The sequence below is a fragment of the Saccopteryx leptura genome, chromosome 2, assembly GCF_036850995.1.
Source record: "Saccopteryx leptura isolate mSacLep1 chromosome 2, mSacLep1_pri_phased_curated, whole genome shotgun sequence".
Lineage (NCBI taxonomy): Eukaryota > Metazoa > Chordata > Mammalia > Chiroptera > Emballonuridae > Saccopteryx > Saccopteryx leptura.
Genome location: NC_089504.1, coordinates 217,960,161 through 217,986,597, shown reverse-complemented (window position 1 = coordinate 217,986,597; position 26,437 = coordinate 217,960,161). Strand labels below are relative to the sequence as shown.

Below are 26,437 nucleotides of genomic sequence, written 5' to 3'. Positions count from 1 at the left end.
TATAGGTTTGGAAATCAAATTACCATAATTAGATTCCTTTGGCTACATTAGAATGAGTTCTATAACAACTTAATTTTTAAATGTAAATTTTAAAAATACATCATAAATTCCGTTTTTTGCCACTATCTAAATTAATGGTGAAAAATTTTTGATGTTCAACCTGAAATTGTGACAGGAAATACCTAGTTTAAAAAAAAAAATCTTTTGGGTCCCAGAAGCACATTTGTGAAGACCACTGAGCTGAGATGGAGCCTTTGCCTCCATCTGACGTTTGCTTCCTTGGGGTCTGTGAAGAGTGGTGGGCTTGGTTCCGTGATTGAGTGTCCTTGGTTTCTGATTTGTGTTCATCCTGATCTGCTTGATGTTAAACTGAACTGATAGAGGAAGAAGATGGTTTATGCTGACATGCAAATCGCAAAACCTGATTCAACATCTGCATCCAATCACCAATTACCAAATGGAAATGCTGAGATGCCAGAGAAAAATCTGGAAACGGTAAGTTACTTCTTGAAGATCACTATATGTATGGAGGTGAGCTGTATCCATTTTAGGGCTACTCTTGTGCACAGCGATGCCACTGTGGCCAGAGAGGCCTGCTTCCTCACCCATCCCAGAGTTGGACGAGGATTGGAATCCCGTGGCCTTAGCCCTTCTTGAGATTGAATGTAGACTTTTTGCCTTAGCTGAAGCTGGTTGGGGTGCAGTTTTGGCCTGGGAAACCAGGCAAGATGCTGATTGGCCCATATAGGAATTGGCCTGGGCCCTGGGCTCAGGAGCCCTGTGTTACCATGTACCCATGTCAGGATTCAGTCTCAAGCTGCAACCCTCTGAGCTGTCATCATGACATTCCCTCACCGGGTAGCCATGTGGTGTCTTTTTTCCTAAAATCAAGACATATTTTTATTGGGAACCAAACTTGGCTTCTGGAATCAATCCAGCATAAATGTGATCCCAACACTGACACTTGCAGCCAGCTGCATGATCTTGGGGTTATTTCTCCCTTTGTAAGCCTGGCTTGCCATCTTTTAGAGGGGATAATAATAGTATTTACTTCATGTGGCTGTTGAAAGGCGTGAATGCAGGTAGTCTAAGCAAAGCTCCTTTCCTTGCTGTCACATGTTTTTTTTGTTCTTTTTTTGTTTTTGTTTTTTAAAATATTTTATTTATTCATTATAGAGAGGGGGCGGGGGAGGAGCAGGAAGCATCAACTCCCATATGTGCCTTGACCAGGCAAGCCCAGGGTTTTGAACCGGCAACCTCAGCGTTTCCAGGTTGACACTTTATCCACTGCGCCACCACAGGTCAGGCCTCTGTCACATGTTTTTTAAAGCCACAGATCATCAGCTTCTTTCAGGCTGACTCCATTTTCATGATCAGTGCTAGCAATATTCTAAACAATATTAAAAGCCATGTTGAAGGACATAGATGAAAAGGTCCACCTATCTTTCCACTTCCCTGATCTGTCTCTGGCCTGGCTATAACTGATTGCGTATGGGGCAGTAAGAGTTCACACAGCTCACTCACCTGGTTGGAAGTAGTGTGGCCTTTTTCAGGCAAGTTGAACAGAATGTCTTGTAATCTGGCAACTTTACTTCTGGGTGTAGACCGTGGTTCTCAAAGTGTGTGGTCCCCACACCAGCAAGATTAGCATCACTTGAGTTGCTACAATGAAAATGATGTTTGAAATGCAAGTGATCACACATCCCTCCTCCAGTCTTAGAGAACTAGAAACTCCAAGAGTGGGGCTTTTTAACAAGCCCTTCAGATAGTCCTACTTCGTGCTAAAGTTTGAGAACCACTATGTAAATTCTTTCACATTCACCCTGGGAAATATACTCCTAATAGCATGTCTATAAAAGTAGAACCTGAACCAGCACAAGTGCTGTGAGTGATGGAATGCAGAGGCTGATGGTGGTATGCCCATGTAGTGGAGTTCTATATAGCAGTGAAAATGAATGAACTTCGCTTCCAGGTATCCAGATGGCTGAGTCTAAAAAGCACTGCTGAACCAAAGAATCAAGTCTTAGAAGAAATGTACAGTATGATCCCATTTATATAAAGTCCTAAGCCAGGCAACAATAAGCAATGTATTGTTTATGGAAAGTAGGATAGCATGAAGAAGAGCAAATATGTGGTTATCACAAACCTCAGGGTAGAAGTACCCTCTGGGAGTGAAGGAGTAATAGGAAGACGGTGCCTGGGGAAGGCCGTAGAGAGTGTCGTAAGTACTGGGAACATGTGTCTTCTTGAACCAGGTGGTTGGTACTTGCGTATTTTCTAATTATTCATCTTTTATACACTCTTGTGAATGGATGATAAAAGAAATGAAAACAAAAGAGCCTGTAAGGGGACCTGATACTGAGGCTTCTTGTGGATTCAAAAGCACAGCCAGGCTTTTGGCAGGGCCACCAAGGGCTTTCCCTGTGGCGGTAGGCTCCACACCTTCCTTAAGTACTGTTATGGGGAAGAACTGCAAGGGGGATTTTATTCAAGACTCTTTTAACAGGGGAGAGAGATTGAGCTCAACGTGGAATCCAAGGATGACTGGGGTTTTTAGTCAGCAGGTGGGATGAGAGAGAAGAGGAAGGAATACTAAGTGGAACTTGGTTAGGATCCAGGGGGCAAGGGAGGAACATGATTAGCTGTCGAAAGTGAGGGATTCTGGGTGAACTGGCTTAGCAGCAGGCTGAAGACAGGGCTCAAAGGAGTCCCGTTCAAGATTGGTTAAGGGAGTCCTTGCCAGTGTGTCCCTCCCTTTCTGCTGAAACCTATCAGTGTTCCCTGTATATGAAGTTTTGAACTCATGCATTCTGTAAGGCAGTGGTTTTCAGCCCCAGGAAGTTTTGCCTCTTGGAACATGTAGCAATGTCTGAAGACATTTTGGTTGTCACAACTCATAGAGAATAGTGAGTGAATAGAGGCCAGGGATTCTGCTAAGTCACCAATAATATGCAAGGTGCATCCCTATCACAAAGACTTGTTTGGTCCAGAATGTAAGTAGCTTCTTACCATGATGTAAAGAAATATTCTAGTAAAATTTATGTAAGTCATATACAAACATAGGAATTAAAAAGAAAAAGGTAAAAAATAAAATTATTTTTTCATCTTCTTAAATGGGTTTTCTTATTGTTGAGTTTTGAGAATTCTTTGTATATTATAGGTACAAGTCCTTTGTCAGATATGAGCTTTGCAAACAGTTTCTCCCAGGTTGTGGCTTGTCTTTTTATTCTCTTAATAGCCTCTTTTAAACATCCAATGTTTTCATTTTGATAAAGTCTAATTCATTAGTTGGTTCTTTTATGAATTTTGCTTTTGGAAACATCCCTAAGAAACCATAGCCTGATACACAACCATAGAGATTTTTTCCTATGTTTTCTCCTAGAAGTTCTGTAGTTTCAAGTTTTTTATTTAGATTTATGCTCCATTGTGAGTTAATTTTTATATATGGAATTATATATAGATTTAAGTTCTTTTTTGCATATTAATAATTCATTTAATAATTCATATTAATAATTCATTCACTATTTTTTGAAAAGCTTATCTTTTTTCCATTGCATCATCCTTGCATTATTGTCACAAATCAGTTGTTCACATATGTGTCAGTTCATTTCTGGAATATGTATCTATTCTATTGATTTCTTTCTCCATCTTTACACCAGTATCACATTGTTGGGGTTACTGATGCTTTGTAACAATTATTGAGATACAGTAATGTTATCCCTCCATATTCTTCATTTTCAGTCATTTTGACTGTTCTAGGAGTATTTAGACCATTTCTGTTTATTGGTGTGTGTGTGTTTGACAGAGACAGAGATAGAGACAGAGAGAGGGACAGACCAAGACAGGAAGAGAGAGAGATGAGAAGCATCAGATCTTCCTTGCAGCACTTTAGTTGTTCACTGATTGCTTTCTCATATGTGCCTTGACCAGGGAGCCAAAGCAGAATGAGTGACCCCATGCTCAAGCCAGCAACCTTGGACTCAAGCTGGTGAGCCTTGCTCAAACCAGATGAGCCTGTGCTCAAGCTGGTGACCTCGGGGTTTTGAACCTGGGTCCTCTGTATCCTAGTCTAACACTCTATCCACTGCGCCACCACCTAGTCAGGCCATTTATATTTATTGTGATTGTTAATGTTAATAACTGGGTTTGAGAAGATCATTTTGCTATTTATTTCCTATTTACCCTATCTGTTCTTCATTTCTTCTTTCCTCTTTTCCTACCTTCTTCAGAATTAAGTACACTGTTCACAAAAATTAGCGGATCAGGGAAAGTGCAGATGCTCCAATACTTTCAGCCTTTCGTATAGTACATTTTTACCAATTTTTACCAAAAAGTTGGTTTTGCATCTCATTTGCATAAGAAAACAACTTTCTTTGACATCTCGTTTGCTTTTCTGATGTTCTTGTTTTAAAAAAAATCAAATGCTTTTTTTTTATTGCTTCATATTCATTTGGAAATATCCCCTAATTTTTGTGAGCAGTATATTTTTTACGATTCCATTTTTTCTTCTTTCTTGGCTTATTAAGTAGAACTGCCTTAATGTTTATATTAAACATCATTAATTTATCAAGTGTACCTTCAAGGGATATTATACTACTTCATGTTTCATGCATCAACCTTTAATATACTTTCATGTCTCATGTCTCCCCTCCCAGCCTTCATGCTATTTTTGTCACAAAATTTAACTTTACCTATATTAAAACCTCTATGATACATTGTTTTTGTTCAGTCAAATATCTTTTAAATATATTTAAGTAATTAAAAAAGGATAATAGTTCCCATTTCTAGTGTTGATTGCTTTGTGTAGATTAAGATTTCCATTCAGTGCCATTTCATTCTGCTGGAAGGAATCTAGCATTTCCTGCAGTGCAGGTTTGCTGGTGATGAATTTGTCCACCTTTGCTGTGTCTGAAAGTCTTTATTTCACCTTCGTCTTTAAAAGGTATATTCAGTACTTTACAAGTGCTGTTCTGCTGTTTTCTCACTGGCGTTATTTCTGATGAGAAGCCTGCTAAAATCTCATCTACATTCTTCTCTACATAACATGCCATTCCTTGGCTGCTTTGATCATTTTCTCAGTCTCACTGGTTTTGAGCAGTTTGACTAGATTGATGCTGTTTACTTTATGTTTCTTGTGCTTAGAGTTCATTGAGCTTCTTGAATCTTTGGATTAATAGTTTTTATCAAGTTTGGGAAATTGTTTTCTCTTATTTCTTCAATATTTTTTTCTGCTCCTCTCCCACTCTGTTTGGGTAACTCAAATAACCTATATATTAGGTCAGTTGAAGTTGCCCATCCTTGATGCAACATGACCTGCAAACCATGACATAATCTCCTATTCTTCTTTCTCCGGAAGCATGAGAACAGCCTGTGTGAACAATATGAGGAGAAGGTGCGCCCCTGCATCGACCTCATCGACTCCCTGCGGGCCCTGGGTGTGGAGCAGGACCTGGCCCTGCCTGCCATCGCTGTCATCGGGGACCAGAGCTCCGGCAAGAGCTCCGTGCTGGAGGCTCTGTCAGGCGTCGCCCTTCCCAGAGGCAGTGGTAAGAACTTACCCTCTCTATCAGTCAGCTGGCTGCCATAACAAAATGCTGCTACAGGCTGCATGGCTTAAACAACAAGAATTAGTTTCTCACAGTATAGAGTTCAAGGTCAAGGTGTCTCCCAAAGGCTCTCTCCTTGACAATCTTTTTACTGAGTTTTCACATGGCCTTTTCTCTTTGTGTGCACATGGATGGTGTCTCTTCCTCTTTTTGTAAGGATGCCAGTCATGTTGTTTAGGGCCCCACCCTTATGACCTTATTTAACCTTAAGCACTTCTCTAAAGGAGAATCCTGTCCCTAAAAATGCATCACATTTAAGGTTGGGATTTCAGCATATAAATTTTGAAGCAGGCACAATTCAGTCCATAACACTCACTCACTCATTGCACATTTTTGTGTGGTTTATATGTAACCTGCAGTTTCTGGAAGGTCTTGAATAAATGTATATGGGTCCCTAGCCCAGAATTCTGTGCATAGGGGGGTGTCTTTCCTAAGCCTTTTCCCAAGAGCTGACCCTCTGCCTGGGAGATAAAGATTGATGCTATGGTCAGTGGTGCTGTTTGAGCTACAAGGCCAAGGACATCTGTGAGGGTTCACACAGACCTGAGACAGGTCATGATATGCTCTGGCTGTGGAAAATGGGTGGGATTTGGAAGGAGTTTATAGTAGGGTGGCCTGATGGGAGCAGTCTGCCTTCCTGACAGGAGTAGTGTGTATATTGGGAGATAATGGAGAATGTTTACATAATTTTTGCTGTTTACCACCTTAATGGGTGGCAAAACACTAGGATGAAGCCAGAAGCTGAAAGTGGTGGCTTTCAAGCATTAGGGAGCCAAAAATGTCCCCAGACGCATATTCAAAGTGTCTGTTCTGAGGCTATCCCAGACATCGAGTATTAGACTACTAGAAAGTGAGAGTCAAACATTTGCAGTGTGAGCAGGCTCTCAGATTGTATAAAACTTTGAGAACCACTGGTCTAAGGCTACCATGGAAGGCTTTTTAAGAGCAGAGTATGGAACTGATTTTCACATGGCCTCCTAGGTATTGTTACAAGATGTCCCCTGGTGCTGAAACTGCGAAAAGTTGGGGATGAAGATGGGTGGGCAGCCAAAGTCAGTTACCGGGACCTCGAGATGAACATTTCATCTGCTTCGGAGGTAGAAAAGGAAATTAGGAAAGGTAAGTACTTTGTATTCATTCATCCTCACTTATTTGGACATCACGTCAAACCATGTAAAGTGGGTGGGGCCTACCTGACAGTGTCCTCACCCTCTACTTTCTGGGCCTGCCCTGGCACCCTTGGTCCAGTCCTCCTTCCTTCCATCCTTCCTTCTCTCCTTCCTACACAACAGGCCCGAGCTCCCTTGCATTTTATCTTCTTTTCCCTTATTAAGACCAGTGCTTCTGGACAGAATTTGACCTTGGTGATTTATTGCTTAGTATAAGTTAAGTATCTGAGAATGATGTGAATTTTGAAATTTAAAGCTTGTCTCCAAATATTGACTGTCATTTTAATTTAAGGGCTTCTCCACACCATAGACCTGATAAAAGAGGATTCAGGGTAAGCATTCTCCTCCAGGAGCAGAATAGATGTGTTTACAGAATCCTTGGTTAGACTAATTTATGGCAGGTCTCAGTAAATGTAAACCACAGATATTATTTGATCAATTTAAAACATCCTAAAGGAGAAATCACACTCAAAGTTGATAAAGACAAAGGAATAACACACTTAGTTGCTGCTAAGTATGATGAGATGAATAGAGAACTTTTCCTTATTGACTTTGATTTCTTCCTTGATTGTCACATAATTAAATTTCAGTCATTTTGGGAAGGTAGAAATGTGGCTGGTAGGTGTTGCTTTCAAAGAATTCTCTGTAATGAGTGCTATTTGGTTTTTCTTTCCTTTTTTTTTTTCCTCCTCTCTAGCCCAGGATGTCATTGCTGGGGAAGGTGTGGGAATCAGTCATGAGCTAATTAGTCTGGAGGTCAGTTCCCCTCACATACCAGATCTGACTCTGATAGACCTTCCTGGAATCACCAGGGTGGCTGTGGGCAATCAGCCAGCTGACATTGGACATCAGGTAAAACTTCAGGTTCCATTCTGACTTTGGTTTTGGGGGGAAACCCTGCTGCATTAGAGCAACAGGGCTGAGATTAAAGGGAATATTAGGAGGTGTGAATGGGGAGTTATGAGAGCATGATGGTTGCAGTTTTCTCCACCAAGTCAGGTAGAGCTTCTCTGGAGAAAGTAAAGCAAACAGGCAAAATTGGAACTATGTCTTGTGTTTTGTACAATGACTCATTTTTGCTTATACTCACATTTTGTAGCATATCTAAACTGGCATGTATTAGGAAAGGATCTTATGTAGGAAGAGTGAGCATTAGAAACAATATATTTTCGTATCAGTGACTCTGACCCTGTGCTTTAGGGAAGAGTCAAGCAATTCTTCCAGTATCTTGTTTTTCATTGTGACCATCAGATTGAGGTTTTAGGAGATGGTTAATTAGTGAAAATCTCTTTTTCTCTTACCCCAGAGCTCTTTCTGCCACAGAGAACTTAGTTCCTAATAACTGTGGCTCAGGAAGTGCCACCATGCTGAAGTTGTAGGCTTATTTTTTAGGGGGTGGATAAATATCCCTAGGACTCCAAGGGCCTGAAGCAAGTATATATAAGGGGAGGACCTATCTCAAATTCCACACCCTCTCATTTTCTTAGATTAAGGCACTCATCAAGAAGTACATCTGTAAGAATGAGACAATCAACTTGGTGGTAGTGCCCAGTAATGTGGACATCGCCACCACAGAGGCTCTGAGTATGGCTCAGGAGGTGGACCCTGAAGGAGACAGGACCATAGGTAAGAAGAGGGAAGAACCTAAAAGTAGTAGGTGGTCTGATAGTAGAAGAGCATCCCTTGAATCCAAATGAGTGTTTGTTGGCACCCACACAGGGCGGGGGGCCTGCATCCAGCAGATGAGAACTGCTGAGGTGTCAGTTTTGGTGCTCACTGAGTCCCGATGACATGGGTCACATTGACTCTTTTTGGCCACTAGTTGGCTCCTAACTTTTGTCTACCTCAGGGGTAGTCAACCTTTTTATATCTACCACCCACTTTTGTATCTCTGTTAGTAGTAAAATTTTCTAATTGCCCACCGGTTCCACAGTAATGGTGATTTATAAAGTAGGGAAGTAACTTTACTTTATAAAATTTATAAAGCTAAGTTACAGCAAGTTAAAGCATAAATAATACTTACTTACCAAGTACTTTATGTCAGATTTTTGCTAAGTTTGGCAGAATAAATCTTTATAAAACAACTTACTATAGTTAAATCTATTTTTTTATTTATACTTGGTTGCTCTGCTACTGCCCACCATGAAAGCAGGAAGGCCCACTAGTGGGCGGTAGGGACCAGGTTGACTACCACTGGTCTAAATGTTTATAAAAAACATGGTAAGTTCAGGGGGTGGGGCAAAACCAGAAAGCACTTGTGTCAGTTAATGATGAATTTGAGGTAGAAAAAAAGGAAGGACATTGCCACAACATGGATGAACTTTGAAGACATCTTGCTAAGCAAAATAAGCCAGCTGTGAAAGGACAAAGACCACATATATTAGGCCCCTAGAGGAGCTAAATTCCTAGAGACAGAAGTAGAGTGGAAGGTACCCAGGTCTGGTAGGAGGGGAATGGGGAGTTAGTTTCTAATGGGGACAGAGTGTCAGATGGGGAAGATGGAAAGTTCTATGCCTTGCACCTGGGCTCTGCAAGCCCTATTGTCTGCCCTCAAGCAAGGGTGGGAAGAAGCTGGTGAGCCATCCACTTCTTATTCTGATGAAGCTGTGAGCATCCTCTCATCAAAAGGCTCTGGTTCACAGGCATCCTGACAAAGCCAGACCTGGTGGACAGAGGAACCGAAGACAAGGTAGTTGATGTGGTGCGAAACCTCATCTTCCACCTGAAGAAGGGCTACATGGTCGTCAAGTGCCGGGGCCAGCAGGAAATCCAGGACCATGTGAGCCTGACTGAGGCTCTGAGTAGAGAGAGGGCCTTCTTTGAGGACCATCCATATTTCAGGTACGCCAGCAGCTCTGTTTTCCCAAGGTCAAACCCAAACCAAGGACCTTTGTCCTCCCCTAGGGAAAACTGCAAACTGCCACTTTCCAAAAGCAGATATGTGTGTGAGCATGTTTGTTTCTTGACAATGACTATGAGATTTGCCTGGAAGAATAATGGAGGAATTTACACACATGGCAAAAAAATAAATAAATAACTTTTTAAAAATCAAATTAAGGAGTGATCTTGTTACAATAATTTAAATAGTATGGTACTGGAACTGGAATAAAAATATAAATGCAGCAGAATAAGAAAAAAGTTGAGGACCCAGAAATAGACCCAGTATTTGAATATGATAAATGTGGTATTTGAAATTCCTGGGCTATGTCAGTTTGATTATTAATCAGTAGCATTAAGATAATTGTTTAATATTTGAGGGAAAGAGCTAAACTGTGCCCTTACTTAAATTAACTTGTCACACCAAAATAAATATCAGTTGAAGCTTATAGATGGAGATGGGGAGTTTAGAACCCCAGGACAGAGATCTTTCTAACCTAATGCCAAAGGCAAAACTTCTTAAAAAGAAAAGGACTGATAAATCAGTTCAATGTAAAATTCTGAGATGATGCTGAGTTGGCAGGAAAGGAGGAGCCTGGCTCTGCCCCGCAGCTGGGCGCTGCTGGCACACCTGCCCCTTGCTTTGGTACCAGCCAAAATGATCTCAATGCAAAGGTGCTTATGGGATCTTGAGGCCCCTTGTGTGCAAACATGTGTGTGCAGGTGGAGCCCTGAACTCTTGTTAATATTATTACAGTCAGTTCTCCCAGAAGCCTGTGGAGAGGTCTGGTTTACCATTAACAGGTGTATAAACAGATATTTGTACCCCATTGTGCACAGCAGCATAATTCACAAATGGTGGAACAACTCAAGTGTCCACCAATGGGTGAATAAACACAATGTGGTCTATTTACACGATATAATATTAGCCTTAAAAAAGGACATTCTGACACCTGCTCCAGCAGGGAGGGACCTTGAGAACATTATATTGATACTAAGTGGAATAAGCCGGTCACAAAAAGACAATACTGTATGACTTATATAAGGTCCCTAAAGGAGTCCCATTCATAGAGACAGAGTGTAGAACAGTGGGTGCCAGGGGCTAGGGGAGGGGGATGGGCAGTTAATGTTTAATGGAAAGTTCTGGAGATAGATGGTGGTGATGGTTGTACAACAGCATGAATGTACTTAATGCCACTGAGCTGTGCACTTAACAATGGTTAAAATGGCAAATTTTCTGGGATGTGTATTTTATAACAATTAGACAAATTGACAGGTGCTGAAACAGAAACTTAGGTATGCATGTAATCTCACAACTAGGTATGTCAACTCATGGTTCCTTGCCTTGAATACTAAAAAGTCCTTTACAATGTCAAAACCCAGTAATAACTCACCCTGTGAACACAGATTTGCATGGAGTGAGGCGAGGGCTTGGCTTCCTTCCTCCAAGCAGCCATGATTTCAAGTCTTGTCTCGGGGAGAGATGTATTCATCCGCACACCTATGTAAATATAAGTCGATATATTTTTATAAAGTCATGTATCAATATGCATTATATGTACTTATACATGTGATACACACAAAAGGGTATGTGTATGTGTGTGTGTGTGTGTATGATGAAAACTTATCCATAGGTGACTGTATTTTTGTAAAGACACATTCACAATATTGGCTGGAAGGGGACATGCTATACCATTTTTGAATGATCCAAATTTATTCAAATGCAGTCACAATTCTCTGTGATCCAGTTCTGAATATTGGCGGGGTCCCAACTGCAGGGCACACCACTTAGTTGGAAGTAACTGGATTTGCCGTGACTTCCCCAGCAGCACAAAGCTGGCTCCCATTTTGTGGCTACACCATGATGGATGTGCACATTGTCTTCTCTTGCAGGGAACTCCTGGAGGAAGGAAGGGCCACGATCCCCTGCTTGGCAGATAGACTGACCACGGAGCTCATCGCACACATCTGTGTAAGCACAGAGAGTTGTACGGTCTCGGGGTAGAATCCTACAAACACGGAGCTGAGCCGTGGCGATTGCTGAACCATCAGCACACACACATAATTCCAGGCAATTCTGTGAAGATGAAGGCCCGGGATCAGGGGCTCTGGAGTGTTGCCTGAAATCCTCCATTTCTAGAAAGGGCTTTGGTATTATGGATGATGCTTGTTAGAGAACCACCCATTGAGCGGGATGCTGATAGATTATATCCTCTTGGCCAAAGTAAAAATTCTGTATTATTCCCTTCTCATCACCAACCACTATCATCGTGTCTTGGTAACTGTAATGATTGTATCTCATGTCTTAAATTTCTCTGGTTCTCTTCCAATCTGTATGGAGAGTCCTTTTTTTTCACATTTGCAATCCTTTTAAGATGTCTTTGCACGTATTTCTGGTGTATCTTGAACTTGATGATTCCAGTACCAGAAGCCTGGTGTGCTGGGTTCCACTTGACCATCACCCACAAGGACATGGGCGAGCCTGTCTTTCTTGGGACTTGGTCTGCGGGTATTTATGGAAGCCTGGGTCCAAATGGGGTTTCTTCAAGGAGAGGGAGTGTTCGCTTCTGCCAGACACCTGGGAAGGCTTCCAGCTTGAACCACTTTAAGCTTCTCTGCTTGAGGTTTTAGGGACTGCTCAGCAAGAGTGGATTTGAGCAACAAACCTGGTTGAGGGCTGGCTTTTGGCTCCAGGTTCTCCATGGAGATTTTGTTTTGCCCTGCACTCTGCACCAGAGTTCAGGCATTGTGTGCAGGCCTCCAGGAATGGACTGGCAGGCAGGGTTGTGCCTACCTGGCCATGATGACAGCCTAGATATTGGGGTCCCAGCTTTATGTAGAAAGAAGGTGGTCATCCATTAGTTTCCCACCTGGAACAAGCCCACGGGACATCTCCTTTGCTTCAGCACCAAGCAGCACTGCTGCTTTGCCATCACATTCGTGGGTGCCCGCTGTCACCGGGCTTTGGCTTCTGAGTGTTGGTTATATACCTGCCAGCTCACTGGCACAGTTGAAAGGGTGCTTGTGACATGTAGTCCAGTGTTTTCAGATGTTTTCCATGGAAGACCGAGCTGGCACGTTCAAGCAACCATACCCTTAAGAGCCAGAAGTCTGATAACTTCATCTTGGAGCAGCATAAACATTGCTGAATCTCAAACTATTGCACCTGTCACTTTTTCAGAGCCCACTAGACAAATGGTTCTGTCTGTTCCCTCCTGCAGAGTTTCTGTTAAGTCGATCAGGAAAGGAATTGTTCCTGGGTTGCTTTTCTAGGGCTCAGAAACCATGCAGTGTGGTCACCTGGGCTTGTTCTGAGTCTATCTGAGAAGGAACAGGGGAGTGGGCAGGCCTTGGGAAGAATGCTGTCGTCTCTACTTCTGAAAAATCTTTCTGGAAAAAACTAGGAAGTCAATGTACTGCTCAGCTTCCCTGCACCTTACAGAAGGGGGCCTGGGCCCTTTTTTATTTTTCCATTCCCTGTGCATATTTATATATTTCTGTTACCTTATATTTTCCTCAGAAATGTCTGCCTCTGTTAGAAAATCAGATAAAGACGAAGCAGCAGACCATAACAGAGGATCTTGATAAGTGTGGCTCAGACATCCCAGAAGATGAAACTGAAAAAATGTTTTTTCTGATTGATGTGAGTATTGCCCATTGCATCTCACTGAAGAATCACACATTGAATGTGTGCAAGGGGTTGTGTGATTATGCACTTCTTTTTCTTCCCACTTTGAACACCAGGAAGGGACTGGGCTTAAGAAGCAGGGGGCAGGGACACGTGGGGTATGGAAGGTGGATAGTCACATTGCTCCTTGATTCTTCATCATGTGACTCACTCAAGACCCCCAAAGGCTGCAAGGGGAGAGCGGTGTGGGCTGGTGCCAAGCCACCCCTTTCCCATAACCCCACCGTGGCCCGTAGGCAGCAAAGAATGACACACATCCCCTTAACACACATACGACCTCCAAATCCCACTTGTATTTAAAATAGCTCTACTTATGTTTCTCCCTCACAGAAAATTAATACATTTAATCAGGATATCCGTGCTTTAGTGGAAGGGGAGGAAGCTGTAGGGGAGTACAACACTCGGCTGTTCACCAGAATCCGGGCTGAGTTCTGCAGATGGGGTACAGTAATTGAAAGAAATTTCAAGAAAGGTGAGTCCAAGGCACCCCCACAAACCCAGAGTGTTGGGTTGAGGTGGAGGACGGGGAGGCAGGTGGTGCAGCTGGTGGGGCCAGTGGGAATGAGGAGTTACTGACCTGAGAGCCACACTTGCCCTGTTCCATGAACTCGGGCTAGCGAGAATCTATGTCAAAAAGCACCAAAAGAGGCTTCTAGAAGAATCAGCCTTCCTTTGATAGTGAGCAGGTCTACATGGCACATGTGTCATGATCTTCCTGTTACAAATGGTGAAATAACCCAGGTCGGCCTGACCAGATACCTTGGTTGGTTAGAGCTTTGTCCCAAAGTGCAGAGGTTGCCTGTTCAATCCCTCATTGGGGAGCACGCAGGAACAGATTGAAGTTTCTGTCTCATTTTCTCTCTTCCCATTCCTCTCTCTCTCTAAAATCAATTATTTTAAAAAATGAAAAAAGAAAGAAGCCAGATTGATCTTAACAGGCCAGGTTCTTGAAGGCTGCCATGTGTCTGAGTGGACTGTATAGTTACGGCAATGAAAAGAAACGAGAGTCGGAAAAAGGTAGACAATGTGGCCTGAAATTTATTCTTAGGGTTTCAAGAAGCCTGAAGAAAATCCTACATTGGCCAGTGATAACGCTGTAGTGACTGAGGGAAATATCAAGTCCTTTTGCTTTTAGCCAACCAAGATGGGAGGGCTCCACAGTAAATTTCATCTGAGCAGAGGTTCAAAGGGACAGTCCTGCTAGGCTCCAAGTGATGAATGTGGGCAACTGCATCATGCAATTGTTTTTATATAATTCCAGGCTGCACCTCGAGTCTATTTGTTCCTTGGCAGAGGAATGGAGGGCATGATGGGATGGGTAACAGTGTTCCTGGTGGAGAAATGGCAGGGAAGCTCGTTTCTGGGCTGGTCACTTGCCCGGAGCTAAATCCACAGGGCAGAGTTGAACATGCCTATGTTCTCATGTCAGGGAAGGGGCCTCTGTGCTCCTTTCAGTGCTTGACTTACGACTCTTCCCTGCGTTGCTCAGCCAACATGCTGGGGCATCGGTGTTTAGAAAGAGCTCGTTGTTTTGTTTTGTTTTTGGTGTGTGTGTGTGTGTGTGTGTGTGTGACAGAGACAGGGAGAAACAGAGAGAGGGATAGATAGGGACAGACAGACAGAAATGGAGATGAGAAGCATCAATTCTTCGTTGCGGCACCTTAGTTGTTCATTGATTGCTTTCTCATATGTGCCTTGATGCGGGGGGGGGGGGGGGGCTGCAGCAGACTGAGTGACCCCTTGCTCAAGCCAGTGACCTTGGGCTCAAGCTAGTGAGCTTTGCTCAAACCAGATGAGCCCACGCTCAAGCTGGCGACCTCAGGGCTTCAAACTTGGGTCCTCCGCATCCCAGTCTGATGCTCTATCCACTGCGCCACCTCCTGGTCAGGCAAGAAAACTTGTTTTTGTTTTTTTTTTTTAATTACTAAATTCTTCCCAGCAAATTATCAGTGACAAATCACTAGATACCCACAAGCAAGAGAATTTGGACCCCTATCTGACCCCCTATACAATGGGAACAGGGTTCCTGGGGGCGAAGGAAATGTTTGAGGATTAGGTAGTGGTGACAGTTGCACAACTTTGTGAATATACTAAAAACCACTGAATTATACACTCTAATAGGGTGAATTTTACAATACATGAATTATATCTCAATTTAAAAAAAAAATTGGCCCTGGCCGGTTGGCTCAGTGGTAGAGCATCGGCCTGGCGTGCAGGAGTCCCGGGTTCGATTCCCAGCCAGGGCACACAGGAGAGGCGCCCATCTGCTTATCCACTCCTCCCCCTTTCCTTCCTCTCTGTCTCTCTCTTCCCCTCCCACAGCCAAGGCTCCATTGGAGCAAAGTTGGCCCGAGCGCTGAGGATGGCTCCATGGCCTCTGCCTCAGATGCTAGAATAGCTCTGGTTGTGACAGAGCAGCGTCCCAGATGGGCAGAGCATCGCCCCCTGGTGGGCATGCCGGGTGGATCCTGGTCTGGCACATGCAGGAGTCTGTCTGACTGCCTCCTCGTTTCCAGCTTCAGAAAAATACAAAAAAAAAAAATTTATGAGAAAATGTCTCCTGACCAAGAATGGGTACATGGGTTACCATCTCAGGTTAGTACTTCTAAAAGAGAAACCAGAGCCCTGTTGAATTTTCCCCCAATGGGGTTATTTTTCTCCAGTCTAGTGTGGTTTTTCTTTTACTATTTTACTTACTGATTGAGAGACCTTGATTTGTTGTTCCACTTATTTATGCATTCATTGGTTGAGTCTTGTATATGCACTGACCAAGGATTAAACAACCACAACCTTAGTGTATTGGGACAACGCTCTAACCAATTGAGCTACTCTGCCAGGATAGCACAGCAGTCTAGTATGTTGAGAGTAAGAAGAATTCTAAAAGTGTAAAGAAAAAACTAAGTGGTTCCTACCTAATAAACAGTGATATCATATTAATATCTTATGTGCCCAGGTGCTCCATTATTCTATTATCCCATTTGATCTATAAATACTTCCTAGTCATGCAACAACACACAAATAAGTGATGTGTAGCTGATTCCGGATGGTGTTCATGGTCAATCCATTTTTTTTAAAGGACCTGCAGGTCATAATATTCTATTATGATAAAATTACTTTGGGAAAAATCTAATTAGATTCACCAAATTTCATATTCAAGTATCTATTAAGGAATATGTCTGCATTGGCTGCTTTCTGGTATTATACCCAGGCTCTAAACTTGCCCTCTAAAGATGACCAAGGAGAAGTATGTTGAGATGTTTCTGTATTGCATCCCCTAATTACTTTTTGATTTACAAATCAGATTTGATATTCTTTTTTTACCTTTCTGAGTAAAAAAAGTCCTTTCAGGACTTTCTGAGTGGTACTGTGTTTAGAAAAACTGGCAATGTTATTACTACTTTTTTTTGTATGTGTAAAATATCATAATTTAGAGCTCTTCCTTCCTACAACAGGTTCTGAGGATATGTATAAACAGATGGAGAAATTTGAAAATCAGTACCGTGGCAGAGAGCTGCCAGGATTTGTGAATTACAAGACATTTGAGGTTATCATAAGAGAGGAAATCAAAACTCTGGAAGAGCCAGCTATGGATATGCTGAACACGGTGATCGGTGAGTCCTCGGCTTTGCGTCCAGGCCAGTGCTGGCCTCCAGAGCTCTCCCTTGGGGGATTTTCCAGCACCAACAACCTGTTAGCCTAAAAATGAAAAGCTGAGGTGAGAAGCAATGGCATTTATTTGAGTTCTAATAAATAAGAATAGCTATTCAGGAATCACTTATTTGGGCAGAAACCCAGCTCATGTCCCAATTAGGACACAAAGGCAAGGAGCACTTATGAGAAAGAGAAGGGGAACAATCTCACCTGGAGAAGAAAGGCGTTGCTATTGGTGCAGATAACATAGCACAGTGAGGCTGGTTCTAAACCACGACTTCAACCTTCAGTCTGGTAGTCACCAGTCCTCTAGTAGTCATCATGTCTGCCTGCTTGTTGTCCTTGTGAACACAGTGTTGCCCTAGGCCCAGTCCCAAGGTTATTTTGCCTGTTTTTAACATTTCAAAGGTTCTCCATTTTAAAGTAGTTTTGCTTACATTAATTTTTACAAATCCACCCAGATCTCTAACTCCCTGGACATCAAATGGGTGTTCAGCAATTCAGCTCAGTTGTGACACTACCTGGGGTTATCACAGACCACACAGCTGAAGGGCTCAGGCCCACAAGCCTGCCCCACTTTGGGAGGAAAGACAGTGCAGAGTCAGTGAAAGATTTTCGAGCATGAAGATACTGTACATCATCTTAGGATACAATTTGGTGAGGGAGTTAAATGGGAATATAGGTTTCAAAACAAAAATCATGTCAATTTTCAATTTAAGTAAGAGCTTATTCATGTATTTCCTTTCAAATAGACAATGTGGATGTTTAGCTTGATGTGAGATTTTACTATAAAATATTGATGGCCTGACCACTGGTTGCACAGTGGATAGAGCATCAGCGTGGGATGCTGAGGTCCCAGGGTCAAAACCTCAAGGTCACTGGCTTGATTATAGACATGATCCCAAGGTCACTGGCTTGAGCCCAAAGGTCACTGGCTAGAAGCCCAAAGATACTGGCTTAAACAAGCAGTCACTGACTTGGCTGGAGCCCCCCAGTCAAGGCACGTATGAAAAGTAATCAATGAACAACTAAGGTGCCACAACGAAGAATTGATGCTTCTCATCTCTCTCCCTTCCTGTCTCTCTCTCTCACTAATACACACACACACACACACACACACACACACACACGTGTGTGTGTGTGTGTGTGTGTGTATATATATATATATATATGTACATGTATGTACGTATAACTTAGTTGAAATTGTGTTCTTTGCAACTATTCATACTTAGGATGAAAACTTTAAATGTCAAATAATTATGCCAGGGGACATTGAGGTTTAAATCCTTCCAAGGATTCTTGAGCAGAAAAAAAACACACCTTCCTCCTTTAGTGGAAAGAGAAGAGACATGAAGCGAGGAACTGAGGATACTTTTCTCCTTGTCATTGTATCCTCCTGCTGTTTGCAGTCTCTAAAGGAGATGAATGATTGCACCAGTCCTGAACTTGTCTGTCTTTCTTTCATCAGAGATGGTCCAGCTTGCCTTCACAGACATTGCTCAGAAAAATTTTAAGGAATTTTTCAACCTCCACAGAACCTGCAAGGTAAAACCATTTGTTATTTTAAAAATAACAATAATCCTTATGCTAGAAGATAAATATCTTGGATTAAGACCATTATAACTTTAGTGTATATTTGGATGGAGAATCAAATAATGAAGCTTTTTGGTAAATGTTACTAATTATATTACCAGTGAAGTCTGGTTAAAATCAATAAAAGAGAGAGAGAGAGAGAGAGAGTGAGAGTGCTCTGGTGTCCCTTTTTATAAAAGCTCTAATGTCATTCTGAGGACTCCACTGTCATGACCTAGACCTCCCAAAGCGCCCACCCCCACCCTCCAAATGCCATCTCATTGGAATTACAGTTTTAATTTATGAATTTGGGGGGACACAAACACTCAGTCCCTAGCACCCAGCACTCTGGGAAGACCGGCTCTGCCATGCACAAGCAGGTCTTGGGGTGGGCCACTTAGATACCCGGGCTTCCAACGTGGGGAAGGGTAGCTTCCTCAGAAGGTTGTAACAGACATAGAAGACAGTGGTGAAGACACCCCCCCCAGTGTGCCTCGCATACCATGACACTCAGTGAGGTCAGGGGTGGAGGGAGGTCCAAATATTTTCTGTGTGAATGATCTCCCTGGCTTTCAGGTAGCTTGTTTCTCTAAATCCCAGGAACAAAAACAGAGAATTTGACTCACTTAAATTCGTCCCTCATGTGATTGTTGTGAGCTCTCTGATGGCTATTCACTCCTCATCAGAGGGAAAAGCCTGTGAATGAGAAGAAAAATAAAACTGAGTCTTCAGATCTTCAAACAGAGCCCTATGGGTTCCCAGGCTCTGGGGATGAGGGGTCTGGTCACATGTGTGGCTCAGGCTTTTGGGGAGATTCTGACCCTCTGTGGGGATGGGAACCCCATCTTAGTTAAGCCAAGGTGGGGTGCAGGAGGCTGCCCCAAAGCAGGGTGCTGTTTTAATTCAAGTGGGAGAACCTGCTGTCTGTGAACTTTGCGTATAACCTATGTTCCCATGACCCAGTGGTTCACTTCTAGAGGGAAATTCTGTTGTGTTCTCTTGTGCATTAGTCCAAAATTGAAGACATTAGATTAGAACAAGAAAAAGAAGCTGTGAGGGTCATCCGACTTCACTTCCAAATGGAGCAGATTGTCTATTGCCAAGACCAAGTATACCAGAACTCGCTGCATAAGGTCAGAGAGGAGGAAACAAAAGAAAAGAACAATACACCAAAATATCAAGTCCCTATACACCAGTCTTCAAATGTCTCCCTTGATGAAATCTGTCAACACCTGATGGCCTACCACAAGGTAAGTCTGCGCATGTCTCAGAAAGCTGGTCTCATCCCATTTCCCGATTTATTATCTCTGTAAGGTGCCAACCAGCCAGCTCCGTCTTTCAGGCTTTGATTAGCATCCACAGGAGCAGCTCAACCTCGGATGATGAGACAAGATTGTGGCTTGGAGCCACTCATGTCTGGTGTGACCAGCTTTGTGGTCCTGTCCAAGTTCCTTCACCTCTCTGAGCCTCAGCTGTCTTCTCTATAAAATGGTTTCTCCTCATAGTTTCCTAGTGAGTATTCAGTGAGATGAGTGTGGGCAAATCCCATAGCACAGTGGTGGGATACAATGACAGCACACCAAGTGGAAGTTACTCATGGGGAAAACATGCTCTGATTGCTACTCTGTGTTTCAAATAGTACAAAGGGTGAGCTAATTCATTTTGGGAAGGTTGCACAGCTCAGCTGATCACACCTGAGTTAGAACCATGGGCATATGTAAAAATCTGGACAGGTGAAGCAAATAGGAGTCTCATGCTCTACCAGGTATCTCTGTCCCTTCACTATTCGTGTGCTTCAGGCTGTGCTTCTCAAACTTGACCTCCTGGGGTCTTGCTCAACCGCAGAGATGAATTGCAGGTCTGAGCTGGGGGCCAAGATTCTGCAGTTTCTAATAGGCTCCCAGGGGAATGCTGCGCTGCTGGACAAAGCCCACCGCTGGGCAGTAAGGTTCCAACCCAAAGGTCGAACTCCGTTTCCCACAAACACTGGGAGGTGCACACATCTTCGTGAAGCCAGTGAAGGGCAGGACAGAAGGCCACCTGTGTGACTTGGCTTCTGCAACCAAGCTTACCACCTGTCTGCTTACCTGTCTCGTAGAACCTGTTAGAATAGGTAATACACGCTCACACACACACATCCCAAAAAAGGGAATGAGTGACAGTAGAAAGTGGGTCTCCTACCCACCCCATCCCGAGCCACACAGATGCAGTCTCCTCTCAGAAAGCCGCAAAAGCAGTTCCCCGGTTTCTTGATATCCTCTGAGGGAAAGTTTGTGTGTGTGTGCACGCGCACGTGCAATATAAGTGTGTGTATATGTGCAAACTGGTTTTCCACCCAGGTTAACAGAGTATACTGGTCTGCCTCTTGCTTCCCTTCCTGTGCCTTGGAGACTGTTCCACTTCAGTTCATGTGGAGCCACCTCACTGTTTCCTGCAGTGAAGTCTCCCATTTTGTGGATGCAGCATATTGAGCCATTTCCCAGTTAACAGACATAGTTTGTTTCTTGTCTTTTACGAACACAGGGGTGTTGCCACAAATAGCCTTGTCCATGCATCATATGTCTGGAGTATAAATGAGATTCCTGGTGTATCAGTCAGGGTTGTACCAGGGAAACAGAACCGTTAGGTTATATATAGATATAAAATGTATTTCAACACACTGGCTAACGGATTGTGGTGGCTGACTGGGCAAGTCCAAAATCCGTAGGAAGGCCAGCAGGAAAGGCAGACTGGAGATCCTTGGGCAGGAGTGGAAGCTGCTGTCTGCTGGCAAGATTTCTTTCCATTTTTACTCTTCAGGCCTTCACCTGATTGAATGAGGCCCACCCACATTTTCAAGAATAACCTCCTTTATTAAAGCCATCTGATTGTAGATGTTGACCATAGCTACAGAATGCCTTTATTAGTGTTTGCTGAAATAACTGGGTGCTAGTGCCTGGCCAAGCTGGCACATGAAAGTGACCGTCGCACCTGGGGCAAGGACAGCACTCACTCTGCCTTAATAAATACTACCTGTAGAAGGCCCTTATCTTTCCACACATGCTGATTCAGTCTTTTCTAAAGTCTGGTTTTGTTGACAGTGTGATAGATGAAAATGGTGTCTCGCTGTAGATTTAGTTTGCATTCTTTTTAGCGCAATGAGTCTGGCATCCTCTCATTGCATGGTGTCGTTTCTAGAGCCTGTTCGGTGAGCTGTGCATCGGTCAGAGCTCTTTCAACAGCACAGTGTCAGCCCCTGGAGGCTTGCAATGTGGACCCTCTGAAGCCTGCGATGTGCCCTCTGCCTTTGTTCATGGTGGTCTTAGCCTGTGCTGCAGTTTTCTTCAGCATGATTTGTGGGTTGGGTTTAAGAGCCCTTTCTTTTGGGGGTTCCTGTGCTTTTTGTCATACTTCAAAAGGACTTTATCCCTGAGCTTTTAAAATTAAGTCGACAGTATTTTTCTTCAAGTAACTTACTTCAACTCTCATCTTTAGACATTTGATCCCTTTGGAATGGTTTGAGGTCAAGAATGAGATTTGTTCCAGGTGGCTAAAGTGTGTTGTCCCTGTGCTGTCACTGAAGAATCCTTCTTGTCCCTGCTGGTGGGGACACCCGTGTCACCCTCTCTCCTTGTGTGTGTTGGTCTTTATCTACATCCTGAATTCTGTTCTGTTGGTTTGCTGTTCTATGGTTTGCTGTTCAACATGGTGCAGTAGTAGATCTTTATACAGTGTTTAACTATCAAGTACAGTCAGAGATCGCCCTCAGCCCCCCACATTTTTTATTTTGTGGCAAAACATACAACACATAAAATGTATTGTTTTAACCATGTTTGAGGTGCACAGTTCTTCAGTGACACTCGGTGCACCTGCATTGTTCTGTAGCCACCACCACCATCCCTCCCCCAAACGTCTTCATCTTCCCAAACAGGAATGGTACCCATCAAACACTAACCGTCCCTCCCCCTCCCCCACCATTCTACTTTCTGGTGCTATGAATTTTTCTATTTAGGGACCTCATGTAAGTGGCCTTTTATAATACTTGTCCTTTCGAGTCTGGCTGATTTCACTCAGAGTAATATTCTCAAGGTTCATTCCTGCTGTAGCATGTGTCAGAATTCCCTTCCTTTTCAATGTAGAATAATATAGTCCACCATATAGATGGACCGTGTTTTGTTTATCCACTCCTGTGCCCCTGGCCGTGGAGTTGGTCCTGCCTTGGGCACTCTGAATAGTGCTGTGGTGGGCTTGGCTGCACAACTGGCTATGCTCCCTCTGTGTCAGCCTGTTCTTTATTGGGGGGAGGGGTGGAGTTTGTTTTTCACTTTAATATACAAATTTTAGAATGAGCTTGTCCAGTTCCTTCTGAAAAAGAGAGTAGTGTTTGTATTCTTACTAGGATTGTACTCATTTTTATGGGCCTGCAGAGTAAATCTCCCTGTCTGAGACCTTCATGGGTTTTGCCATTTCTAAGGTCTCCGCCTGGGGCCTCAGAAGTGTTTTAATGTTTTCTTTATGTAGATTGTGCCCATCTCTGCAGCTTACCCGATGTGTGTCCTCAGCTTTGTCCTTCTGTGAATGAGTCTTTCCTTCCACTCTGCCTTCCGCTTGCTATGGGTTGATGTCCTATCATTTAACACCCATACTGATTCTTCCACGGTCTGTAAGCTTTAGAGTTTTCCCAGTGAGCCCTCACCCCTCTGCAGATGATGGGAGTTTTCCATTCCCTCCTCTTTCCAACCTTATACCTCTGACTTTCTTTGCCTGCCTTGTCGGGTCTCTCTGGTACAACTTGAAACAATGGCGAAGCTAATAGGCAGCCTTGTCTTGCCTCCAACAGTAAGGTGAATGTCACTTTTCCCCATTAAGTGTGACTCTCACTGGCTCAGATCAGGGTGTTGGCAAAGCTGTGCTCCTTCTCGAGACCCTAGGGGTGAAGCTGCTTCTTTGCTGGTCCAGCTTCTGGAGATAGCAGCACTCAGTCTGGGGCACCCACACACACACACATCTTCACAGCCAGTAATACAGGCATCTCTCCCACCTCTGTAGTCACATGTCCTCTGGCTCTCCTCTCTGCCCCCCTCCTTTGCACTGGACCCACCAGATAACCCAGGACTGTCTTCCAGTCTCAACATCAGCTCATTAGCAGTCTTCATCCCATCTGCAACCTCAGCTCCCCTGTGCAGTGAGAGGTAACACACTCAGATTCTGTGATTAGGACGTGACACCTTTGGAGCCATCACTGTCCCAAGCACACACCTCATGAAATGCCTTGAACTTCCCTGGGTCAGTGATTTGCGCATTGTCCCTGTGGGCACTGGGAAGAGGTCCAGAGGAGCTAGTTTTCTCCACTCAAAAATGTCTTCTCACCTACCAAAGAGAAAGTTTCATGCAAACACACCCCATCTGTGAGATTCGCTGTGTGGCACCTCCTTGATGCCCCAAATGCAACCTGGCCAGGAGGGACTTCTGCCACCAGCTTTGCTCAGCAGTTAGGCACCTTCAGGAGCGGAGTTTCTGCTCCATGTCTGACCTGTGCTGCTCCCTCTCCACCCTTCCCCCATCCCCTGCTCCCATGTGGCCCTGCCTGACTGCCACTGCTCCTGTTACACATGAGTCATGGGTGCTACGGTTCCTGTCTCCTCCTCCCACCAAAATGTTGACATCTGGGATGATCTCCAAGAGAATGAGGAAATCAACCTGGCAGCCATGTTGGCACCAGAAGTCTCAAAAAATATTTCAGGTTCCTGATTTTGTCACTCCAAATATTAGCTATCCCTTTCAGCTTGTGTCTGTTGTCCAACATCAGACTTCAGTGCCTATTGTTCTCAACATTCCTCCTGAATGCTTCTCCTCAGGCTGGTCTGTCTCTTCTTTCCTCCACTTTTTTTTTTGGGGGGGGGGGGGACAGGCCACCTTCCTGGCTCATTCTCCTCTAGAACACATAGCTTGAGTGCCATCTCTGACCCTCTAGATTAAATTCACTGAATGCTTTTTCCATGCCTGGCAACTTTCTAAACATCTGTCTTTTTACTTATTGAATCTTTGTAAGCAGCCCACGAGGCCAGTTGCTAGTATCCTATAGAGAAGGAAACAGGGATCATAGCACTTGCTAAGTATGAGTATATATTAACTTCCTGAGAGATCACCTTAAGAAAGAGACACTTTTCACTAACAGGTGGGTTGGGGGGTGAAAACTACCTTTTAACCTGCATAGAACTCACAAGGCTCCCTTCTGTGGCTTTTGATAGTCTAGCCTCTGTTCAGCTAAATCCGGGGTCGGGAACCTTTTTGGCTGAGAGAGCCATGAATGCCACATATTTTAAAATGTAATTTCATGAAAGCCATACAACAACCCATGTACATTATGCATTATCCAATAAAAATTTGGTGTTGTCCCGGAGGACAGCTATGATTGGCTCCAGCCACCCGCAACATGAACATGAGCGGTAGGAAATGAATGGATTGTAATACATGAAAATATTTTATATTTTTAATGTTATTTTTTTTATTATTAAAGATTTGTCTGTGAGCCAGATGCAGCCATCAAAAGAGCCACATCTGGCTCGCAAACCATAGGTTTCAGACCCCTGAGCTAAACAATCTTTTTTCTTTTTTTAATCATAAAATCTTTTCAGCAAAGTTGTAAATAATTCGAAAAATGTAGTTTTTGGACTCTGTCCGTGTACCTTTTTGGAACACATTTTACCCTCTACCATCAGAAGTGACCACTTCATTGTCAAGACAAGCTGGTGGGAGTCCAGCTGGCCCCTGACTACAGGCTGGTGCCCTCTGCCCTGCGGGAAGGTGTGTGGTCTCATGCGCCCTTAGCACGGAGGTGTGAACCCTGCCAGGCCTGGGTCTGTCCTGATGCTCATGTGGTGAAGAGGGAGTCTTCCCCTTCCAATGTCCTCTCAACCATGCTGTGAACCGTTCCTTCCAGGAGGCCACCAATCGCCTGTCCACCCACATCCCCTTGATCATCCAGTTCTTCATCCTCCAGTCGTACAACCAGCATCTGGAGAAGTCCATGCTCCAGCTGCTGCAGGACAAGGAGAAGTACAGCTGGCTTCTCAAGGAGCATAGTGACACCAGCGACAAGAGGAAATTCCTGAAGGAGCAACTGGTGCGGCTGACCAAGGCTCGGCGCCAGCTGGCCAAATTCCCTGGTTAAGCTGGGCTCAGTCTCACCCCACGTCTCTGCTGTTTCTTTCCCTGAGAGCTTCACCTTTGTTAGTTCCCCGTGCTCATCCCTTTAGTGGAAAAGGACCTAGCACATAGCTGTTATGAGCAATTTGGTTTCCACCATGAGTCTCAACGCCTGTCCTCACGAGGGGTGTGATTTAGGTTGGGTGGATGATGCCATTTCCTGGTTAGGAAAAATTAATGTTCCCATTACATCGTTCCTGCTTCCCGGACTCTTTCCCTGTCTTCATCAGAAACCCAGGCACGTAGGTATGTGAGCATCATAGAAGGACTATCTCCTGGGGGGTTTTCTGATACTCTTTTATGCACCTGATGTTTGAGAATCGTAGTGAATGTTGTAGAAGTCAAACTTCATTGCATTTACAATAAACTCTTTCTTAGCATTTCTCTGATACCCTTTCTGCTTTGGGGAAAAGCCAGAAGATGACAGCAGGTAGGAACCCCAGGAGCTGGTACTACCTGCTGTGGCTGGGCCAGCCAGGGATGAGGAAGTTGAGTAAAAGACCTTGGTCTGGTTCTTTATAAGAGGCAGAAGGGAAATGGGGGAGGAACTAATACAGCCTGAAGTCAGCGGCATTAGTTGTGTGCACTGGTCTAGTGCCCAATTGTTAAGCCCCCAGGCACCTGCTTGGTGTTAAAGATAAATGCCCAAGTCCAGAAAGGGGGCCCAGCAGACAGGGACTCTGGCT

The 26,437-nt window shown here is 43.9% G+C and overlaps 1 protein-coding gene across 4 annotated transcripts in view; it reads left to right on the top strand.

The window, feature by feature from the left end:
* The window catches only part of MX1 (MX dynamin like GTPase 1), a 28,962-nt gene extending 2,831 nt beyond the window's left edge, over window positions 1–26,131 (top strand). The window contains exons 2-14 of one of the 4 annotated variants that reach the window (XM_066370154.1): window positions 382–495; window positions 5,357–5,546; window positions 6,588–6,725; window positions 7,473–7,627; window positions 8,263–8,401; window positions 9,418–9,616; window positions 11,546–11,624; window positions 13,173–13,295; window positions 13,671–13,812; window positions 16,793–16,951; window positions 18,460–18,536; window positions 19,574–19,813; window positions 25,486–26,131. In XM_066370154.1, the coding sequence (XP_066226251.1) occupies window positions 391–495; window positions 5,357–5,546; window positions 6,588–6,725; window positions 7,473–7,627; window positions 8,263–8,401; window positions 9,418–9,616; window positions 11,546–11,624; window positions 13,173–13,295; window positions 13,671–13,812; window positions 16,793–16,951; window positions 18,460–18,536; window positions 19,574–19,813; window positions 25,486–25,716 (1,977 nt within the window). In that variant the 5' untranslated portion in view covers window positions 382–390 and the 3' untranslated portion in view covers window positions 25,717–26,131. Of the gene's footprint in view, window positions 1–381; window positions 496–5,353; window positions 5,547–6,587; window positions 6,726–7,472; window positions 7,628–8,262; window positions 8,402–9,417; window positions 9,617–11,545; window positions 11,625–13,172; window positions 13,296–13,670; window positions 13,813–16,792; window positions 16,952–18,459; window positions 18,537–19,573; window positions 19,814–25,485 lie in introns of all 4 variants that reach the window. The other 3 variants (XM_066370153.1, XM_066370152.1, XM_066370151.1) reach the window with 3 other exon arrangements.
* The last annotated feature ends 306 nt before the right edge of the window (window positions 26,132–26,437 follow it).